Below are 24,331 nucleotides of genomic sequence, written 5' to 3'. Positions count from 1 at the left end.
ATAGGGCCTCTATGTAACCGACAGGGCCTGTGTAACATCATAGGGCTTCCATGTAACTATGATAGGGCATTTATGTAACTCTATTGGGCCTCTATGTAACTTGTTGACCGTTTCTCCTCTACAGTTGTCCTTGCTGTCTGAGGTGCGTAGCCTGGTGGCTCCCCAGGACCTGGAGGTGTATGATGGTCTGGTGCTGCACCGTGAGAGGGAGGCTCTGAAGGCCTGGCATGGAGAAACAGGAACGTTGCATCCACACAGCCACTGTGTGCACACAGAGCCCTCAGCCAGCCACAGCCACTGTGTGCACACAGAGCCCTCAGCCAGACACAGCCACTCCAACCCCACCACTCTCTGCTCTGCCAAGGTAGTGGAAAGATTGCACCCTAAATGACACCCTACTCCTTATACAGTGGAGTACCTTTGACCAGAGCCCCATTAGCCCTGTGTGTGCACGTGTGCGTGCATGCCTATTCAGGTCTATGGTGCGTGTGGGTTTGATTTCCTCCAGGCGTCCTTTTAAAATATGTTCTGTCATCAATTGGATCTGGCACCAGTGTCAAATGAGAGAGAGCAGTGATTTCAGATGAGATTACTGAGCTGCAGTGCCAGTGTAGCATCGATGTTTCACTGAATCAGTATGGCCCTGATCAGTATAATGGGACCTCATTCTGCCAGGGCACAGTCACTCTACAAAACACTCTATAACCATCCAAATGAGACCCAGCCACCCTGTAATAGAAACGGTTAAAACAGTGTTTGAATGCACAATGGCACCCTATTCCCTATTTAGTGCTCCTCTTTTGGCCAGACTCTGGCTCTGGTCAAAAGTAATGTACTATACAGAATGGGGTGCCATTTGCTCCAACAAAGCAGAGATTATTCAGCCGTGGACCGGGGGGATTTGAAACCATTGTGAGGAGAGATTATTTTTAAAGGTGACTGAGAGCTGAACCCAAATACAGTTGAAGTCGGAAGTTTACATACGCCTTAGCCAAATACATTTAAACTCAGTTTTTCTCAATTCCTGACATTGAATCCTAAGTAAAAATTCCCTGTCTTAGGTTAGTTAGGATCACCACTTTATTTTAAGAATGTGTAATGTCAGAATAATAGTAGAGAGAATGATATATTCCAGATTTTATTTATTTTATCACATTCCCAGTTTGTCAGAAGATTACATACACTCAATTCGTATTTGGTAGCATTGCATTTAAAATGTTTAATTTGGGTCAAACGTTTTGGGTAGCCTTCCACAAGCTTCCCACAATAAGTTGGGTGAATTCTGGCCCATTCCTCCTCACAGAGCTGGTGTAACTGAGTCAGGCTTTCTTTCACATGCTTTTTCAGTTCTGCCCATACATTTTCTATAGGATTGAGGTCAGAGCTTTGTGATGGCCACTCTGATACCTAGACTTTGTTGTCCTTAAGCCATTTTGCCACAACTTTGTAAGAATGCTTGGGGTCTTTGTCCATTTGGAAGACCCATTTAGGACCAAGCTTTAACTTCCTGACTGATGTCTTGAGATGTTGCTCCAATATATCCACATCCTTTCCCTTCCTCAAGATGCCATGTATTTTGTGAAGTGCACCAGTCCCTCCCGTAGCAAAGCACCCCCACAACATGATGAAAGTCTCCCCCTTTTTCCTCCAAACATAACAATAGTCATTATGGCCAAACAGTTCTATTTTTGTTTCATCAGACCAGAGGACATTTCTCCAAAAAGTAGGATGTTTGTACCCATGTGCAGTTGCAAACCGTAGTCTGGCTTTTTATGCCGGTTTTGGAGCAGTGGCTCCTTCCTTGCTGAGCAGCCTTTCGATCTAGGACTCGTTTTACTGTGGATATAGATACTTTTGTACCTGTTTCCTCCAGCATCTTCACAAGGTCCTTTGCTGTTGTTCTGGGATTGATTTGCACTTTTCGCAACAAAGTACGTTCATCTCTAGGAGACAGAACTAGTGTTTATACTGGTGTTTATACTTGCATGCTATTGTTTGTACAGATGAATGTGGTACCTTCAGGCATTTGGAAATTGCTCCCAAGGATGAACCAGACTTGTGGAGGTCTTGGCTGATTTCTTTTGATTTTCCCATGATGTCAAGCAAAGAGGCTCTGAGTTTGAAGGTAGGCCTTGAAATACATCCACAGGTACACCTCCAATTGACTCAAATGTTGTCAATTAGCCTATCAGAAGCTTCTAAAGCCATGACATAATTTTCTGGAATTTTCCAAGCTGTTTAAAGGCACAGTCAACTTAGTGTATGTAAACTTCTGATCCACTGGAATTGTAATACAGTGATTTATAAGTGAAATAGTCTGTCGGTAAACAATTGTTGGAAAAATTACTTGTGTCATGCACAAAGTAGATGTCCTAACCGACTTGCCAAAACAATAGTTTGTTAACAAGAAATTTGTGGAGTGGTTGAAAAACAAGTTTTAATGACTCCAACCAAAGTGTATGTAAACTTCCAACTTCAACTGTATATGTCTGTGTGCTCAGCAGTAGTTCATCTTAGTGTGTGTGTGTGTGTGTGCGCACGCGACTGTGTGTGTACGCGACTGTGTGTGTGTGTGCCACTGTGTGTGTGCGACTGTGTGTGTGTGTGTGTGTGTGTGTGTGTGTGTGTGTGTGTGTGTGTGTGTGTGTGTGTGTGTGTGTGTGTGTGTGTGTGTGTGTGTGTGTGTGTGTGTGTGTGTGTGTGTGTGTGTGTGCGTGTGTGCGTCAGTGTGTCAGTTTCCCCATTGTCCAAGGTGACAAAGTGTTGTTTTCTGTTGGTTGGCTGGTTTTGCTGATTGCCATGGTCCATTCTGTGCTTGTATAATTGGCCTCGTTGACATCCTCATTACTATAGCTGTAAAATCACACCCTTAGTAAACAAATAATTGCAGTTCATTTATATTGTATGCACTAAATTAACTTCCTGTGTTAATTGATAATTGAAGTCTTTAGTCACGGGTTCTGGGTTAATGTTTCAGCACATTATTGTCACACAACATTGTTCTGGGATGCAGGTCAGTGAGTCTATGTTTGGGCCTGTTTATTTTGAATGATAAGTTAAAGTAAACAGGTGATATATATATATATATATATATATGTTATTATAACACACAAAACCTTGTGTCTGTCACTTTCAGCATGAGTGCTCACATGGTGACAGTGTAGAGCAAGATCCAGGGGTATGCATTAATGTCCTACCTGACATTACATTGGTGAGTCTATGTGAGTTTGAGGTTGTTCTAGTCTGATGGAAATAATAGTCAGGTTTTATTATGTGCATGAGTGGCAGATTAGACTTAAATGCTAATCTTTGTGTACAATGCATTTAAAGGAGCGGTGTGAAGTTGTGTTTGAAGGTGAGTCTCTCCATTAAAAAGATTGTTGGTGAACTTCAGCAGACAGACTGAGGTTGTAAAGAGTTTCACCACTTTTCTGTACAAGCAATGTCCTTTTGTGTTTCTAGAAAAAAGTGCGGTCTACAGCTGAATCTCCTCCGTCCTTCAAGTCATCACTTCCCTCCGGCCATACCCAGACGAGAAACCCCAAGGAGAGGGACCCTTCCAAGCGTCCCTCATCCAGTCACTCCCAGTCTGGCCTGATCTTTACTGCCCCCACCAGGCTACATCAGGAATGTCACCACAAATCCCTCAAAGCATTCAGCTCCTCCAACCATCAAACCTCCACCTCCCCGAGTTCTGGCCTCCATCACACCTGTCCCAACCCTGGCCACCAAAACAGCCCCAACCCTGGCACCAACCACAGTGCCAATCTAAGCTCTGGTCATCAGACATCCATAAACTCTCTTCACCACACCTGCCAAAACTCCCTCCACATCTCCACCCCCACCTCTGACCACCATCCCCACCAAGGCTGCCCCACCTCTGGCCACCATACCTGCCCCGGCTCCCTTGATCACAACTCCTTGTCATTCCCCTCTGCTCTTCCAACCCAGGAGACAACCATCAAGCACCCCATCTTCAGATCCTCTTCCCATGAGAAGCCTGCTACCTCCCATAAGACTGCCTCCCCTTGTCTCTCACCGTGTCCCTCCCCTGGTCTCTCCCCATGTCTGTCCCCCTGTCCCTCGCCCTGTCCCTCTCTCGTTGTCCTGAAGCCGCCCCCATGTAGCCCAGACAGACCCTGCTCTCCCTGTTCTCCCTCCCTCAGCCAGGGAGGTCAGTGTGTCATGGCAGGCGTACACAGACTGACTGCTGAGGTCAGGCCCCAGCCCCAGCAGAGAGGTAAAGGTCAATGTGTGTCTGTGTGTCTATGTGTTTTTGTGCGTACCTGCCTGTGTTTCTGTGTGTGTATCACTTTACATGCTTGAACCCTGTGTGTACAAAACATTAGGAAAACCTGCTCTTTCAATGACATAGACTGACCGGGTGAATGCAGGTGCAAGATATGATCCCTGATTGATGTCACTAAATCCACTTCAATCAGTGTTGATGAAGGGGAGGAGGAAGGTTAAAGAAGGATTTTTAAGCCTTGACAATTGAGGCATAAATTGTGCATGTGTGCCATGTAGAGGGTGGAAGTGCAAGACAATAGATTGAAATGCCTTTGAGCGGGGTATGGTAGTAGGTGCCAGGAACACCGGTTTGAGTGTGACAAGAACTGTGACGCTGCTCGGTTTTTCATGCTCAACAGTTTCCCGTCTGTATCAAGAATGGTCCACCACCCATAGGACATCCAGCCAACTTGACACAACTGTGGGAAGCATTGGAGTCAACATGGGCCAGCATCCCTGTGGAATGCTTTCAACACCATGCCCCAACAAATTGAGACTGTTCTGAGGGCAAAAGGAGGTTCAACTCAATATTAGGAAGGTGTATATATAATTGAATCTATTACTTCTGTGTATCCAGGTGCCACATTGTCCCAACTGTCAGACAGTGGTCAGACTCTGAGTGAGGACAGTGGGGTGGACATTGCTGAGGCAGGAGGGCTGAGTAAAGACAGCAGTCCTCGGCCCAGTAAGAACCAGGCCACACAGCAGTCCCAAGTGGCCCAGGGACCTGCAGCACTGGCATCCAAACAGGTGAGTGCCACCAAGGGCCCATATCACAACAGAAATAACATGTTGGTGTCTCAAATGAAACCCTTTTCCATATATAGTGCACTGCGTTTGACCAGGGCTCATAGTGCACTACTTTTTACCAGAGCCCGAGCTAAGGTGCCATTTGGGACACACAACATAACATTCAAAAATCTATTGAAATTCATTCAAAAATCTTTTCACAAATTTATGGTTTGCCACACGTTTTATTACAGAACACTGTCCATCCTTTAACCGTAGTGTTTGTCTTGCTTCTGTCTTTTTGACCTTGTTCAATGTCCTCATTCTATGTCCTCATTCTTCTTGTGTTCCCTGCAGCAGCCAGGCTCTCCAGTGCCCACCCCTACCCTGGTACATGTAGTAAAGAATGCCAATACTCTGGGTATCGCTATAGAGGGAGGGGCAAACACACGCCAGCCGCTGCCACGCATCGTCACCATACAGGTGAGAAAGAGAGACCCTGCGTCCCAAATGGCTCTCTATTCCCAAAATAGTGCACTACTTTTGACCAGGGCTTATGGGGCTCCGGGTAAAAGCAGATGATTCTGCATCACCTTATCAGAATCCGACATTTAAGGGTAACTCTGAACATGAATGTAGCACGATGAGGACTACACAGGGCTTTTGTACTGTGATGTCTGCACATAGTAAGAACTACTTTGTCCTATGTGAATGTAGACCCCCGATGTTGCGCTTGAAGGCGTTCCATACTTATATATACTTAAAAAGGACAGAATTACCATTTTCACTTTCATCCTAAATGTGACTTTCCCCCGAGCATCTGTTTATGTGCGTAATAGCTGCCTATATTTGCATTGATAAGAATCTCAAATCAGGTAAAGGATGCTCTCCTGGGGATTTGTAACTTTGTTGAAGAAAGTTTTCTACCACCTGTTTTGTCTCCGAAATCTTGGATTGGATGATCAATTCAGGTCACCAGGGCCCATATTCATTAGGAACAAAATGGAAGCAAACCCAAACATGGAGGGTCTACCTGAACTTGTCCAATAAGGAACACGTGTTTTCATTTTTAGTTTTCAGGTGTGAATAATCCGACATAGTCATTGTGAGTGGGCCTACATGTGTATGTAAATATTATTGTCAAGAACAGCCTTGATGTAAGGATCGACGCTGGAGACGAGAAGCAGGTACAGGGAGTGAACATTTAATAACTACGGACAGGAACAGAATACAGACAGCATCTGGACAGGGGAAACAGAAACAACAATAATGCTGGCACAGGGATGAAACAGAGGAAACAGACAGATATAGGGAAGGCAATCAAAACGTGAAGGAGTCCAGGTGAGTCCAATGAGCGCTGATGCGCTTAATGATGGTGACAGGTGTGCATAATGAAAGGCAGCCTGGCGCCCCCGAGTGCGGGAGCAGGCGTGACAGAAACAGGTGTATGTGTGACGGTGCATAGATTTCCATATCAATGACTCCTCATGAACAGCCCCCATAAATATCAGTAGTCCTGTCCTATTGGACAGACGCCCACTCATTTATAGGTTCATCTAACACAATACTCACTGCCCCAACCCCCCCCCCATTATCAACATAGCAGGGATATCACACCGCCTCATTATTCCAACTATTTCCCCCCACCATTTAATGGTACTGTCTATGATTCAGTAACAGTCCATCGTTGTTTTCCAAATGGCAACCTATTCCCTATATAGTGCTTATAGTTCCTATACTTTTAGAAAAAAAAGTTGCTATCTAGAGCCTTAAACGATTCTTCGGCTGTCCCTAGAGGAGAACCCTTTGAAGAACCCATTTTGGTCCCTTTCCACAGAGGGTTCTACGTGGAACCCAAAAGTCTTCCACATGGAACCAAAAAGGGATCTACTTGAAACGAAAGCGGGTTCTCCTATGTGGACAGCCACAGAACCCTTTTGGAACCCGTTTTTCTAAGAGTGTATGGGCCTTAGTCAAAAGTAGTGCTCTACATAGGGAATAGGGTTCTATTTGACACGCAGCCATTAGGTTGGCTCTGAATGGTCACACAGAGAATTAAAAGTGACATGGTTGAAGAGGTTACTTCAGGATATGACAGTCAACAATAATGGGATTTTATTGTTTTACTGACTTAATGATATGGAGCCTTGCCACCTCTGGGGATATGGTGCGATAAGAAGATTATAAACAATAGGTTGTCACAGCCAATTTCAAGGCTCTGCAGCAGCTATTGCGTAACGCTAGAGTGCCACTGCTTTCCAAAGAGTAAACATTGTTGGTTAGTTGGAATGCCTTCCCCCTCTGTCGTAATGAGGGTAGATTGCAGGGTGCTTAAACTTAAGTGGCGACTGCTGCTGTCCAATATAATTGTTGTGAGGGTGTTTTGATTAGTGTTATTACATCCCACACTTATATTTTTCTTCCTGGCACTGATTCTGCTGATAGAGGATAATTATTTTGAAGAAGGGTCTACTTGCACTGACTGTGATATGTGGGGGGTGGGGGGTTTCTACCAAAAAAACGAACTGAATGTAAATCGTTCTGGATAAGAGCGTCTGCTGAATGACTAAATTGTAAGAAACAGTGAAGGAACAGTGAGAGCAGTAAGGCAAGCATGCTTCTTGTTTTTATTTATTAATCGATAGCCAGGGGAACACTCCAACACTCAAAGCATTTGTGTTTAGTGAGTCCGCCAGATCAGATGCAGTAGTGATCCAGGATCAGAAAGGTCTTTGTTTCTGGCCATTTTGAGCCTGTACTCAAACCCACAATTGCTGATGCTCAAGATACACAGCTAGTCTAAAGAAGGCCCGTTTTGTTGCTTCTTTAATCAGGACAACCGTTTTCAGCTGTGCTTGCAAAAGGATTTTCTAATGATCGATTAGCCTTTTAAAATAATAAATTTGGATTAGCTAACACAACGTGCCATTGGAACACAGGGTGATGGTTGCTGATAATTGGCCTCTGTATGCCTATGTAGATATTCCATTAAAAATAAGCCATTTCCAGCTACAATAGGCATTTACAACATTAACAAAGTCTATGCTGTATTTCGGATCAATTAGATGTTATTAGACAAAAAATTAGGTTTCAAAAACAAGGACATTTCTAAGTGACCCCAAACTTTTGAACGGTAGTGTATATATATTAGGGGTGAAACGGTAAGTGTATTCGTATTGAACCGTTCAGCACAGGGTCCACGGTGCACGGTTCGGTATGCACTGCAAACTGAACAATACATGAATCATATATTATCGCGAGGAAGAAGAAAACAATAATTATATATTTATTTATTTATTTTTCATTGTAAAAAATTGTTATTGCATAAACCAATGGTGTATAAATTAACATGGGCAACATATCCACATAATAATAAAGTTGTTTATAGTTGTCCGCAGCTCCGCTCATTGACGTAGTTATTTCACTTCAGCGAGAACAGAGCTGAAAACATCGTAGCAGCAATTAGCTTATGAAGGAATTAGCAGTTAGCTCAATGCAAAGGAGCAACATGGCAAGCATTGGCGAGCCAGAACTAGAAGACGCACCAGTACCATTCAGGTCTGCCGTCTGGGAACATTTCGGTTTCCCTTTAAACTATGACGGGGATTGCCAACAAGTGGTGGATAAAACTTCTACAACATGTAAGGCGCTGTTCATAAAAAAGCCATGTCCTTTAAACACGTCCCCTTCAGAGAGTGGGAGATGAAAAAAGACATGTCCTTTAAACACGTCCCCTTCAGAGAGTGGGAGATGAAAAAAAGCCATGTCCTTTAAACACGTCCCCTTCAGAGAGTGGGAGATGAAAAAAGCCATGTCCTTTAAACACGTCCCCTTGGGAGTAGTCACACCAGTGTAAACTTGGGGGAAGAGCGAAGGGAAGTAGTTGCTAAGGGAAGTAGTAGTTGGAGAGGGATAATGTAACGATTCCTGTGACCACTGACAATGCTAGAAATATTGTAAATGCAGTTGCACTAGCTGGATTGGGGCCACAGATAGGATGCTTTGCTCACGTTATTAATCTAGCATCACAAAAAGCAATGTCAGTGAATCCAATCTCTCGCCTCCTCGCAAAGATCAGGAAGGTTGTAACCTTCTTTCATAAAAGCACAACTGCTGCACATGCTGGACTTCCCAAACCACAAACTAATCCAAGATGTCCTCTACTAGATGGAATTCAAGCCATGACATGGTTGAGAGATACTTTGATCAGAAAGGTGCGGTGTATTCTACACTGACTGATCAAGCTGTGAGAAAGAATGTCAAAGTTATTGCGACTTTGTCTGAAAATGACGTAAGACTAGCAGAGGAAGTTTATCAAAGTGCGCAAACCTCTCAAAACAGTCACAACACTGATATGCACTGAGAGCATTCTCAGTTTCCATAGTCCCGCCTATGAAAACAATGACCCTGAAATCAATGGTGGCATCTGAAGATGAACCCGCAGTAAGGGGTGTCAAGACTGCTATCAGAGTTAACTTGGAGCCTAGATATGCTGACCCTGGTGTCCAAGACTTCTTACACAAGAGCACTGCTTTGGACTCCCGGTTCAAGTCCTGGCTGCACCTGGATGCTGCTGCCCGTCTAAAAGTGTGTGACCAATATACAACAGGTATTGTATTTATTTTGTTAATGTGATATTTATTTGATTAATTAGTGATTTAACAATTCATTATAAAGTTATAATTGTAATTGGCATAATAGTGTCTGATATATATTTCTAACAACAAATCATATTTTTAAAGCCACTTCAGAGACAGTCATTTTCATCTAATTGTAATTCTGCAGGGTCAAGCCACAGATACCACAGGAGCCAACCCCTCTACAGAGACGGCAGACGACAGGGGTTCTCCTCCAGACAAGATGTCTGCCATGGCTGAGCTTTTTGGAGAGTTGTTCACAACCCAGGAGCAGGGAACCAAGTCAAAGGTCAAGGTCATAGAGGAGGAGGTGACCTCATACAGGGAAGTGGACTGTATTCCCCTGGATGCTGATCCACCTACATGGTGGAAGACCAAAGAGTTAACATACCCTCATGTTGCCATGTTAGCAAGGTGCTACCTGGCTGTGCCTGGAACCTCTGTCCCTTGCAAGAGGGTATTCTCTACAGGGCCTGGCATTGTCACAACAAGCCGATCTGTGCTCACTGCAGATCATTTCAATAGATTCATCTTCTTAAAGAAAAACTTGAAAATCTGATACAACAATTTTTTTTTTTTTTAACTAACTAGTCTCAAGTGGTCCTATTTTGTTTAAGGCTCTGCTATGTGACTTAATTTTGATATACTATGCACTCTGGTTGAAGTTCTGTTTTAAATGACTATTTCATTTCATGTTATAAGGCAGGCACTGCTTTTTTTTGTTGTCCCTTTGATTCCATATGCTCCTGGGAATTCAAGCGACCCATGTTTACTATTATAATAAATGGAAAATCTAAATACAAATTACATATTTCTCAGGCATTTATTTTGTCAATGTATCGAAACCGTACCGATCCGTGACACCACTGTACCGTATCGTACCGAACCGTGAGTTTTGTGAACTGTTTCACACATTTATCAAAATAAAGGTTTTAATAAAAATATGTCAATCATTATTTTTAAATTATTTGAATATGTTGGTAACCCGTTATATAAAAGTGATAATGCCCTCGAAGCCTGTGTTTGGAGGATATATTTGTACAGTTTGCCGTCCTTCAACTTCAACTCTTGCCTGTGCCAATATACAGTGTCCTCCTAACACCGGCTTCTCGGGCGTTATCTCTTAAATATCTGCATTTTGGATTGATGGCAGCATTCGTGTGAAACTGAAAGCGCGAACCACTGCTTTCAATCAGGGCAAGGTGTCTGGTAACATGACTGAATACAAACAATGCAGCTATTCCCTCCGTAAGGCTATCAAACAAGCTAAGCGTCAGTACAGAGACAAAGTAGAATCCCAATTCAACGGCTCAGACACAAGAGGCATGTGGCAGGGTCTACAGTCAATCACGGACTACAGGAAGAAATCCAGCCCAGTCATGGACCAGGATGTCTTGCTCCCAGGCAGACTAAATAACTTTTTGCCCACTTTGAGGACAATACAGTGCCACTGACACTGCCTGCAACGGAAAAATGCGGTCTCTCCTTTACTGCAGCCGAGGTGAGTAAAACATTTAAATGTGTTAACCCTCGCAAGGCTGCAGGCCCAGACGGCATCCCCAGCCGCGCCCTCAGAGCATGCGCAGACCAGCTGGCTGGTGTGTTTACGGACATATTCAATCAATCCCTATACCAGTCTGCTGTTCCCACATGCTTCAAGAGGGCCACCATCGTTCCTGTTCCCAAGAAAGCTAAGGTAACTGAGCTAAACGACTACCGCCCCGTAGCACTCACTTCCGTCATCATGAAGTGCTTTGAGAGACTAGTCAAGGACCATATCACCTCCACCCTACCTGACACCCCAGACCCACTCCAATTTGCTTACCGCTCAAATAGGTCCACAGACGATGCAATCTCAACCACACTGCACACTGCCCTAACCCATCTGGACAAGAGGAATACCTATGTGAGAATGCTGTTCATCGACTACAGCTCGGCATTCAACACCATAGTACCCTCCAAGCTCGTCATCAAGCTCGAGACCCTGGGTCTCGACCCCGCCCTGTGCAACTGGGTACTGGACTTCCTGACGGGCCGCCCCCAGGTGGTGAGGGTAGGTAACAACATCTCCTCCCCGCTGATCCTCAACACTGGGGCCCCACAAGGGTGCGTTCTGAGCCCTCTCCTGTACTCCCTGTTCACCCACGACTGCGTGGCCACGCACGCCTCCAACTCAATCATCAAGTTTGCGGACGACACAACAGTGGTAGGCTTGATTACCAACAACGACGAGGCGGCCTACAGGGAGGAGGTGAGGGCCCTCGGAGTGTGGTGTCAGGAAAATAACCTCACACTCAATGTCAACAAAACTAAGGAGATGATTGTGGACTTCAGGAAACAGCAGAGGGAACACCCCCTATCCACATTGATGGAACATTAGTGGAGAGAGTAGCAAGTTTTAAGTTCCTCGGCATACACATCACAGACAAACTGAATTGGTCCACTCACACAGACAGCATCGTGAAGAAGGCGCAGCAGCGCCTCTTCAACCTCAGGAGGCTGAAGAAATTCGGCTTGTCACCAAAAGCACTCACAAACTTCTACAGATGCACAATCGAGAGCATCCTGTCGGGGTGTATCACCGCCTGGTACGGCAACTGCTCCGCCCTCAACCGTAAGGCTCTCCAGAGGGTAGTGAGGTCTGCACAACGCATCATCGGGGGCAAACTACCTGCCCTCCAGGACACCTACACCACCCGATGTTACAGGAAGGCCATAAAGATCATCAAGGACATCTACCACCCGAGCCACTGCCTGTTCACCCCGCTATCATCCAGAAGGCGAGGCCAGTACAGGTGCATCAAAGCTGGGACCGAGAGACTGAAAAACAGCTTCTATCTCAAGGCCATCAGACTGTTAAACAGCCACCACTAACATTGAGTTGCTGCTGCCTACACACTGACACTGACTCAACTCCAGCCACTTTAATAATGGGAATTGATGGGAAATGATGTAAATATATCACTAGCCACTTTAAACGATTTTGCAACGATTGCTACCTTATATAATGTTACTTACCCTACATTATTCATCTCATATGCATACGTATATACTGTACTCTATATCATCGACTGCATCCTTATGTAATACATGTATCACTAGCCACTTTAACTATGCCACTTTGTTTACATACTCATCTCATATGTATATACTGTACTCGATACCATCTATACTGTACTCGATACCATCTACTGTATCTTGCCTATGCTGCTCTGTACCATCACTCATTCATATATTCTTATGTACATATTCTTTATCCCCTTACACTGTGTATAAGACAGTAGATTAGGAATTGTTAGTTAGATTACTTGTTGGTTATTACTGCATTGTCGGAACTAGAAGCACAAGCATTTCGCTACACTCGCATTAACATCTGCTAACCATGTGTATGTGACAAATAAAATTTGATTTGATTTGATTTTGATATAGACAATTCTCAGACCAAGTCTTGCTCGTCAATGCGTGTGTCCATGTCCCCCATCGTGTGCATGTTGACTTTGTCCACTCACACAAGACACAATCAGGACACGAAGGTTGAAATATCAAGTATCAAGCATTACCACCACCAACTGACCTGGAGTGTGGACCTCAGTTCATTTTTCAATCACTCACATGGATATATGCTCCTAAAAACATTTATTTTGCAACGATTGCTCACGCGACGCAAGCGGTGTGGTCAGCATGTAATGCTTGCTTGTATATTTGAATTATCTTCATGGAGTCAGATAAAAAGCATTCTAGGCTAATTGCCTATAGGTGTATAATATGCATATATCAAATATTACCCCACGACATCTTTGCCAGCTGCTTTCCTCCCGTTCACCTTGAAAATAAGTATCTTGACCTGTCAAATACTGTAGGTATCAGTAGTGATGTTTGCTAATATGCTGTCTTCAACCTCCGAGCTTGGAAGGTTGCATGTGGCGCCCTTCCACACCGAAGAGAAGTATAGACTCAGGGTTTCACACTCTTGTGTCTTTGTGTCGTCTCTCTCACTCTGGTCTTCTGCATCACCCGTCAGCTTTTTAAAGGACCACTTTCTGCTGTCCTTAGTTCTGAGATGAGAGACTTTATCCTCCTAGTGCAGTATCTTTTCTTAGCATGTTGAATGAGACAGGGAAAGGGGGATACCTAGTCATTTGCACAACTGAATGCATTCAACTGAAACGTGTCTTTCGCATTTTACCCAACCCCTCTGAATCAGAGAGGTGCGGGGGGGGGCTGCCTTAATCGACATCCACGTCATCGGCGCCCAGGGGGCAGTTGTTGTAGGGGTTAACTGCCTTGCTCAAGGGCAGAACGGCTAATCTTTCGGTTACTGGCCCAATGCTCGGCTACCTGCTGCCCCAGGTATGCCACTTTGGAGCCCAGTCTCTGGTACTCACTGTTGTCCTTTGATTGGAAAGCTCTCGGCCTATCGGCAATGAGCTCCTTTATTTGAGGAGTCATCCGTGGCTTATCAGATGTTGTGATGTTGCTTCTTCTGATGGCCAATGCCTGCTTGATGATAGGAGTAATTCATAGTGATTTCACTGTATTTCTTACTTGGGTCATTATATACATTTTTTATCACTGCATTGTTGGAAAAGGACCCGTAAGTATGAATTTCACTGTTAGTCTACACCTGATGTTTACAAGCATGCGACAAATAAAATGGTATTTGATTGGATTAGCCTGATGTCTTTACCCTGATGTCTTTGTCCTTATTTGGCCTGACCGATAGAAGGCCCCCCCCGCACAAAGTGCCAAATCATTCCTCCCCTCAATCTCTTCTGACAATTAATCAGAAGATCCTCGACCTTTGTATTTTGTCTCTCACCTTTCCTTGAAACCACCAACCATGTTCTCCTCCTTCTCTCTTCGCTTCATATCTTCTTGCTCTCTTTAGCTCTTTATTTCTGCCACAAGGACACATCCTGTCTACAAAAGTGATTATTTAATTTATTATTTATTATTTAATTGATGCTTCATTATCTCTCTCTCCCTGTCTCTCTGAATTCAATTAATTATCAATTTAAGCAAAAATGAACATTAAACATGACACTCACAAATGTTCCAAAAGAATAAAGACATTTCAAATGTCATATTATGTGCAAATAGTTTAAGTACAAAAGGGAAAATAAATTAACATAAATATGGGTTGTCTTTACAATGGTGTTTGTTCTTCACTGATTTCTCTTTTCTTGTGGCAACAGGTCACAAATCTTGCTGCTGTGATGGCACACTGTGATATCTCTCTCACTCTCTCTCTGACTCCCCCCTCTGTATCTCTGTATCTCACTCACTTTCTCACTCTCCCCCACCTCTCTCTCTCTCTCTCTTATAGAAGGGGGGCTCGGCACACGGTTGTGGGCAGCTGAAGGTGGGTCAGGTGATTCTGGAAGTGAACGGTGTCTCCCTGAGGGGCCGTGAGCACCAGGACGCTGCTTGCATCATCGCTGAGGCCTACAAGTCCAAAGAGAGGGACCACATTGACTTCCTGGTCACAGAGTTCAACGCAACCCTCCTGCAGGGCCTTTTGCAGGGTCATATTCATTAGCCACCATACAGAAGAAAATGGACTAAAATAGGCAGGAACTTATCAAATAAGAAATTCTTGTTCCTATTTTCCTGCAGGGGCTTTAGCAGGACTTTGCACCTTAAAGAGGTGAAACGGAAGGAGAAGGAGATAACGGGAGGGAGAGGTCTGAGTGTTAATATAAACAATCTATCTTAGTCTCGTCTAAGCCCGTTCTCCCTTCCCACTTTTTTTGTCTGTAGATCGCAACAAGGCTTTCCATGTAGAGTTGTATTGCCAAAATGCATGACATTCTGCATTAAGAACTCCCCAATATAATCTAATAGAACCTAAGAAGAACTCACCAATATAACCTAATAGAACCTAAGAAGAACCCACCAAAGGAACCGAATTGTATTGAACTGAAATCTTGAAAATCACAGCTTATAACAACAATATCAATGCTGTGATGTCATTAATTATGTCATTCCATTTAGCTGCTTTTCAGTCTCCCTGCTCTCTCCTCTCCAATAGGTCTGCCATTTGTAGCAGCTCTCCCCTGGAAGTGGTTATACCAAGACGGTGCTTTGAAAATGGACAGAAATGGTATCTAATCTTAGTCAAACTATACCTTTGTGCTATCTCTAAAATACTTTCTTTGTATCATTTCTGTAATGTTTTATGAACACCCTATATGTTGTATATAACACTGAAATGGGTAGAGGATTTGAGCTATTTATAACACTAGGTCGTCTGTATGTAAGAAGATAACATTTCTTTATGGATTTTATTAATTGACTTAATTTTTTATTTATAAGGGCAGTTCGTTTTCTATTCTTTGTGTTCATGGTATACCGTATTGGTTAATTGGCTGTGGGGTGAATCTTGTGATTACATAAATAATCCTTTTTCATACACTTCCATATATATATATATATACAGTATATACACAGTAGATAAAAGCAGAGACAACACTGAGAATTAGCAAAGGTACTTCATCTGAGCTGTAGAGCTGAATCAGAGACAGTAATGTTTCCTGGGAGAGGAAAATTAGTACATGAGCTACTAATGATTCGTTATACAGATACATGACTTGTCAATTCTAGTTAACTGACTCACTATTAGCAGAGATGGGGTGGAGGGGATGCAGCAGCAGCCATAATGCACATTGTGTGTTTGGGAGAGAATATACTGTACACATCGCCAAAAGTCAAGTTCTTCCACACCAGTCTCAGCAAACCATTTCACTATCGACGTCTGTGCACGGGGCATTGTCATGCTGAAACAGGAAAGGGCCTTCCCCAAACTGTTGTCAAAAATTTGGAAGCACAGAATCGTCAAGAATGTCATTCTATGCTATGGCGTTAAGATTTCCCTTCACTGGAACTAAGGGGCCTAGCTCAAACCATGAAAAGCAGCCCACAGACCATTGTTCATGCTTTACAGTTGGCACTATGCATTCGGCCAGGTAGCGTTCTCCTGGCATCCGCCAAACTCAGATTTGTCCGCCGGACTGCCAGATGGTAAAGCGTGATTCATCACTCAAGAGAACGTGTTTCCACTGCTCCAGAGTCCAATGGCGGGGAGCTTTACACCACTCCAGCTGACGCTTGGCGCTTCTGATCTTAGGCTTGTGTGTGGCTGCTCGACATTTCCACTTCACAATAACAACACTTACACTTGACCGGGGGCAGCTCTAGCAGGGCAGAAATTTGACAAACTGACTTGTTGGAAAGGTGGCATCCTAGGATGGTGCCACGTTGAAAGTCACTGAGCTCTTCAGTACGGGCCATTGTACTGCCAATGTTTGTCTATGGAGATTGCATGACTGTGTGCTCCATTTTATACACCTGTCAGTTACGGGTGTGGCTGAAATAGCCGGATCCACAAATTTAAAGGGGTGTCCACTTACTTTTGGCCATGTAGTGTATCAGCGGCAGTGTATGCTAGTGTAGTGAGATACTAGTGGATATCCTGCCACCATAACGGGGAGGTTGGCACCAGTCACTTCCCGAATGGGTCCTGGCCAAAAGTAGTGCACTATATAGGGAATGGGGTGCCATTTGGGAAATATCACATTGCTTGCTGTTGATGGATGTCTTGAACTGGATGAACTGTTGAAAGAGAATAAGAATGTATAAAATGACTAATGATACATCTTTCAATAAGAGTATAACAGATTATCAAAGACTAAAGGTTTGTAGGTATTTTTTTATATTATACAAATGACATGTTTTTGTGACTGCAAACAGTCCAAACATGATACATATATATTGTCCACATATATGCATTCGGAAAGTATTCAGACCCCGTGACTTTTTCAACATTTGCATACGTTACAGCCTTATTCTAAAATGGATTAAAATGGATTTTTCCCCTCATCAATCTACACACAATACTCCATAAACAGTTTCATACAAAATAAAATACTGAAATATCACATTTACATAAGTATTCAAACCCTTTACTCAGTACTTTATTGAAGCACCTTTGGCAGTGATTACAGCCTTGAGTCTTCTTGGATATGACTCTACGAGCTTGGCACACCTGTATTTGGGGAGTTTCTCCCACTCTTCTCTGCAGCTCCTCTTAAGCTCTGTCAGGTTGGATGCTGAGCGTCGCTGCACAGCTATTTTCTGGGCTCTGGCTGGGCCACTCAAGGACATTCAGAGACTTGTCCTGAAGCCACTCCTGCGTTGTATTGGCTGTGTGCTTAGGAATGTTGTCCTGTTGGAATGTGAACCTTCACCCAAGTCTGAGTTCCTGCGCACTCTGGAGCAGGTTTTCATCAAGGATCTCTCTGTACTTTGGTCCGTTCATCTTTGCCTCATTCCTGACTAGTCTCCCTGTCCCTGCCGCTGAAAAACATCCGCGCTGTCACGTGCCTTTTACTGAGGAGTAGCGCCCTTCGGGCTACTCTACCATAAAGGCCTGATTGGTGGAGTGCTGCAGAGATGGTTGTCCTTCTGGAAGGCTCTCCCATCTCCACAGAGGAACACTGGAGCTCTATCAAAGTGACCATCGGGTTCTTGGTCACCTCCCTGACCAAGGCCCTTCTCCCCCGATTGCTCAATTTGACCGGGTGGCCAGCTCTAGGAAGAGTCCTGGTACCCTTCCCCAGATCTGTGCATTGACACAATCCTGTCCTGGAGCTCTACGGACAATTCCTTCGACCTCATGGCTTGGTCTTTGCTCTGTCGAGCACTGTCAACTGTGGGACCTTATATAGACAGGTTTGTGCCTTTCCAAATCATGCACAATCAATTGAATTTACCCCATGTGGACTCCAATCAAGTTGTAGAAGCATCTCAAGGATGATCAATGGAAACCGGATGCACCTGAGCTAAATTTCGAGTCTCATAGCAAAGGGTCTGAATACTTATGTAAATAAGGTATTCCTGTTTTGTTTTTTAATTAATGTCAAAAAATTCATAAAAAGCTGTTTTTGCTTTGTCACTATGGGGTATTGTGTGTAGATTGATGAGGATTTTTTTTAAATGTAATCCATTTTAGAATAAGGCTGTAACGTAACAACATGTGGAAAAAGTCAAGGGGTCTGAATACTTTCCGAATGCACTGTATATGCTGTAAATAGATTTATAGACATATATAGTGACAGATTACATGGCTGTTTGAAAGTATCACACAACTACAAACAATATCACTGTATTATTCCTGTGTTTGCTGTCACATTCTACAGTAGCTCTCATTCGACTAGTTGCTTAGAGTGTATTTGCTCAGGTTCCAGTTGGGTATTGATTGATTGACCACATACAATGCATTACCTATAGCAGGTGAGGGTGATGTAATGCTACATCACCTTTTGGCACTTTGCACCAAAATAATTCCAAGATTTACAAATACTCACAGTAACAGTATGTGAACATCAGTTGACAATACAGTCAGATGAAATGTAAATCTAAAGTAGACTATTTACAAGTCTGCTGCATCTTGGCCCGGTTTACACAGGCAGTTAACCCACTGTTCCCAGGCTGTCATTGAAAATAAGAATTTGTTCTTAACTGACTTGCCTGGTTAAATAAAGGTTAAAAAAATAAAAACGCAGCCATGATGCAGCAGACTAGTCTACTTTAGGTTTACATTGGGTTTTTTATCTTGCTATATTGTCAACTAAATGTCCCTGCACATTGACTCGGTACCAGTACTCCTTGTATATAGCCTCATTATTGATATTTTGTGTTACTATTTCCTTTCTTTCTTTTGCTAACTTTTCTTACTTTTTAACTTTGCATTGTTGGGAAAGGGCTCGTAAGTAAACATTTCATGGTAAATTCTACGTGTTGTATTTGGCGCATGTGACAAATACAATTATATTTAAACTGATGTCACACACTGTTTACCGCGAGTATTTGCATCGTTTTGGTGCTATAGGTAATACATTGTCAGTCAATTTGCCTTTTTTTTTTTTTTTTTTTTTTGTTCTGTGCCGGCCGTCTGTTACACAAGAGTAGGCTGTATTGTAAAAAAAAAAGCCTGAGTGCCAGTCTGTTTGTGCTATCATGCCAGCTCCCTGTCACTCATTGTCATGGCAATGTTTGGCTTGACAATGATAGCAAGGGAGTTGGCTACAGATGGAAAGTAGCTGAAAGCTAAATCTGGTGCGACACATCAATTCTCAGTGGTTTGAGACTTATGTTTTTGTTGTGCATTGTCCCTGCCAAATAAACGTATTACACATTTTACAAAAAAAAAAGCACAAACAGGTCTAGGACCAGGCTAATGTTTCAGCACTATAGCTGTAGCAGCATATCATAGTAACATAGTGCATCTCACTACTACAGAGCTGACACAATATTAGAGGTGTACAATCATAACCAAATGCTTACTGCACTAAAACCTTAGGACTCTATTCAATCAGATCCCACATCTGCATAGGGGTTGTTTTGGCGGTGTCGGAGGTGGAGCTGCGTTAGTGCTGTGAAATCCACAAGCGGCTTTTGGCATTACACCTGAAGCGGACATTGCCGTTGGCTGCATTGGAGCCGCATTAAGAGAAATCCCATGCAGCCTTCTTAAAAAGGTTTGAACACTGGAATGTAAGATGAAGCCTACACCTCGATTAGGATGACAGAAATCCTCGTCATTTCGTTGAATGATTTTCAGCTTGAGTGTCATTATTTCTATACAGCCTACACTTTCTCATTCTGCACTTCTAATACCAGTAGGACGGATGTGGCTTGTTGAAAATGATCACAAGTAGCTGCTGACCGATTTGACACCTCCAACACCGGCCAAGCATCAGGTGTCGGCTATCACCGGTTAATGCTTGATCTGATTGAATCTAGGCCTTAGACATATTCCTGAAGTCTATAGAGTGCATAGCAATGCCACACTGAAGTGAATTGAATAAAGATTTACCAACTCATGTCTTAGATCATTTTTTTGCCTGGTTTGGTTGTATAGCTATAACATTTCAAAATACAAAATATTGTTCATTTCATTTATCATTTATCAATTAAGAATACACTGTGACCCAGAGGAGGCTGGTGGAAGGAGCTATAGGAGGACGGGTTAATTGTAAAGACAGGAATGGAATAAATGGAACACTATTAAACATATGGAAACAACGTTTGATTCCGTTCCATTTATTAAATTCCAGCCATTACAATGAGCACTTCCTCCTATAGCTCATCCCACCAGCCTCCTCTGCTGTCACCATAAATTGGTGGCTGACATAGTGTTCAGTTGGCTCAGCAGCCACTTCCTTCACAGTGCTCAACAGAGAGACTAGTATTGTAGAGCTAATAAATAGGATAGCATATATGACTCTTGATGTACTGTGTTTTTCTCTATTATGTCAGGTAGGAGTTCTATTTTGGCTATGCATTCATTACGTAAGGAGATAATCAGTGACAAATTCAAATATACCTGCAAGTTGAAGCTGCATCACTGCTGGGTATCCTGCTGTCGAACCAAAACTGTCATCCTGATTAAAGAAGCAATAAAACTGGCCTTCTTTCTACTATCTTTTTGAGTATCTGGAGTGTCAGCATTTGTGGGTTCGATTGCAGGCTCAAAATGGCCAGAAACAAATTACTTTCTTCTGAAACTCATCAGTTTAGTCTTGTTCTGAGAAATGAATAGTATTCCATGCGAGAAATTGCTAAGAAACTAAAGATCTCATACAACGCTGTGTACTTCTCCCTTCACAGAACAGCGCAAACTGTCTCTAACCAGAATAGAAAGAGGAGAGGGAGGCCCCGGTGCACAAATGAGCAAGAGGACAAGTACATTGGAGTGTCTAGAAGGCCAGCATCCTGGAATCGCCTCTTCACTGTTGATGTTGAGACTGGTGTTTTGCGGGTACTATTTAATGAAGTTGCCAGTTGAGGACTTGTGAGGCGTCTGTTTCTCAAACTAGACACTAATGTACTTGTCCTCTTGCTCATTTGTGTACCGTGGCCTCCCACTCCTCTTTCTATTCTGTTTAGAGACAGTTTGCGCTGTTTTGTGAATGGAGTACTACACAGCGTTGTACCAGATCTTAAGTTCTTGGCAATTTCTTGCATGGAATAGCCTTAATTTCTCAGAACAAGAATAGACTGACAAGTTTCCAAAGAAAATCCTTTGTTTCTGGCTATTTTGAGCCTATAGTTGAACCCACAAATGCTGATGCTCCAGATACACAACTAGTCTAAAGAAGGCTAGTTTTATTGCTTCTTTAATCGGGACAACCGTTTTCAATTGTGCTAACATAATTGCAAAAGGGTTTTATAATGATCAATTAGCCATTTAAAATGATAAACTTGGATTAGCTAACAAAACATACCATTGGAACACGAGTGATGGTTGCTGATAATGGGCCTCTGTACGCATATGTAGACATTTCATTAAAACAATCTGCCATTTCCAGCTACAATAGTCATTTAATTAACAATGTCTACACTGTTTTTCTGATAAATTTGATGTTATTTTCTTTCAAAAACAAGGATATTTCTAAATGACCCTGAACTTTTGAACGACAGTGTATATACACTACCAGTCAAAATATTTAGAACACCTACTCATTCAAGGGTTTTTATTTATTTTGACTATTTTCTACATTGTAAAACAACAGTGAATACATAAAAACTATGAAATAACACATGGAATTATGTAGTAACCAAAAAAGGGTTCAATAAATCCAAATATATTTTATATTTGAGATTCTTCAAAGTAGCCACCCTTTGCCTTGAAGACAGCTTTGCACACTCTTGGCATTCTCTCAACCAGCTTCATGAGGAATGATTTTCCAACCGTCTTGAAGAAGTTCCCAAATATTGAATCTCAAATATTGTCACGTCCTGAACTTGGTTATCTCTGTTTTCTTTATATTTTGGTTAGGTCAGGGTGTGACTAGGGTGGGTACGCTAGTTTTTGTATTGTCTAGAGTTTTTGTAAGTCTAGGGTTTTGTAGATCTAGGTTTTTTTATATTCTATGTTGGCCTGATATGGTTCCCAATCAGAGACAGCTGTTTATCGTTGTCTCTGATTGAGGATCATATTTTGGTAGCCATTTCCCTTTGGTGTTTGTGGGTTTTTGTCTATGTGTAGTTGCCTGTCAGCACATAGCGTCACGTGTCGTTTTGTTATTTTGGTTAGTTTGTTCAGTGTTCATTCTTATAATAATAAAGAATATACACATACCACGCTACTCCTTGGTCTCCTTCGTACGACGAACGTGACAGAAGAACCCACCACAAAAGGACCAAGCAGTGTGTTAATGAGGAGCGGACATCCTGGGCACGGGAGAAAGATGAGTGGAGGACAGCCTGGACCTGGGAGGAAGTAATGGCAGGGGACAAGGCCCTGCCATGGAAGCAGGTGGAGATAGCGCAGGAGGAATGGAGACAATACAATGGGACACGGTTAGCATGGAAGCCCAAAAGCAAGCCCCAATAAAAAAAAATTGGGGGGCACACGAGGAGATTGGCTGAGTCAGGTTGGAGACCTGAGCCAACTCCTCGTGCTTATCGTAGGGAGCGTGGTACTGGTCAGGCACCGTATTATGCGGTGGAGCGCACGGTGTCTCCAGTGCGCTATCATAGCCCGGTGCGCTCTATTCAAGCTTTGGCCGGGCTAGAATGGGCATCCAGCCAGGACGGATGGTGCCGGCTCCTGGTCTCCAGTACAACTCCTTGGACCAGGATATCCTGCGCCTGCTCTACGCACTGTCTCCGGTGCGTCTGCACAGCCCAGTGCGTCCTGTGTCAGCGCCCTGTATTGGCAGGGACGAAAATAAATATCCAGCCAGGACGGGTTGTGCCAACTCTACGCTCCAGACCTCCAGTGCGCCTCCACAGTCCAGTACGTCCTGTGCCTGCTCCCCGCACTTGCCCTGAGGTGCATGTCATCAGCCCGGTGCCACCTGTACCGGTCCCACGCACCAGGCCTCCAGTGCGCCTCCACAGTCCAGAGCTTCCGGTGACAGTTCCCAGTCCGGAGCTTCCGGCGACAGTTCCCAGTCCGGAGCTTCCGGCCACAGTTCCCAGTCCGGAACCTCCAACGACAGGCCACAGTCCGGAACCTCCAACGACGGGCCACAGTCCGGGGTCTGCAGCGACAGGCCACAGTCCAGGGTCTCCAGCGACGGGCCCCAGCATGGGGTCTCCAGTAACGGGCCCCAGGCCTGGGTCTCCAGCGACGGGCCCCAGCCCGGGGTTTCCAGCGACGGTCCCCAGTCCGGGGTCTCCAGAGACAGTTTCCAGTCTGGGTCCTCCGGCGATGATTGGCAGTCCGGATCCGTGTAAAGATGGGGGCTGCGTCCAGAAGCGGAGCCGCCACCGAGGGTAGATGCCAACCCGGACCCTCCCCTATAAGTTCAGGTTTGCAATCAGGAGTCCGCACCTTTGGGGGAGGTGTCACGTTGTAACGAATCTCTTCGTCGTCTGAGGAGCAGTAGGAAGGATCGGACCACTATGCAGCGTGGTAAGTGTCCATGTTAACTTATTCGACTGAACACACGAAACAAAATAACAAAGTGAAAGGAAGAAACAAAACAGTTCTGTCAGGTGAATACACAAAACAGAAAGCAACTACCCACAAATCATAGTGGGAACACAGGCTTCCTAAGTATGGTTCTCAATCAGACAATGATTGACAGCTGCCTCTGATTGGGAACCATGTATTTCAATAGTCATGCAGTAATGTAACAGTACAAAACCAACTTTTATTTGAA

The 24,331-nt window shown here is 43.7% G+C and overlaps 1 protein-coding gene across 1 annotated transcript in view; it reads left to right on the top strand.

Annotated features, from left to right (window-relative positions):
- Positions 1 to 18,670, top strand: part of LOC135545008 (whirlin-like) — a 110,304-nt gene extending 91,634 nt beyond the window's left edge. The window contains exons 7-11 of the mRNA XM_064972677.1: positions 125 to 364; positions 3,463 to 4,240; positions 4,868 to 5,040; positions 5,377 to 5,502; positions 14,983 to 18,670. Coding sequence (XP_064828749.1) covers positions 125 to 364; positions 3,463 to 4,240; positions 4,868 to 5,040; positions 5,377 to 5,502; positions 14,983 to 15,195 — 1,530 coding nt within the window. The 3' untranslated portion in view covers positions 15,196 to 18,670. The remainder of the gene's footprint in view (positions 1 to 124; positions 365 to 3,462; positions 4,241 to 4,867; positions 5,041 to 5,376; positions 5,503 to 14,982) is intronic.
- The last annotated feature ends 5,661 nt before the right edge of the window (positions 18,671 to 24,331 follow it).

This window comes from Oncorhynchus masou, chromosome 1 (genome assembly GCF_036934945.1).
Source record: "Oncorhynchus masou masou isolate Uvic2021 chromosome 1, UVic_Omas_1.1, whole genome shotgun sequence".
Taxonomy (NCBI): Eukaryota; Metazoa; Chordata; class Actinopteri; order Salmoniformes; family Salmonidae; genus Oncorhynchus; species Oncorhynchus masou.
This window is presented reverse-complemented; position numbering and strand designations above follow the sequence as displayed.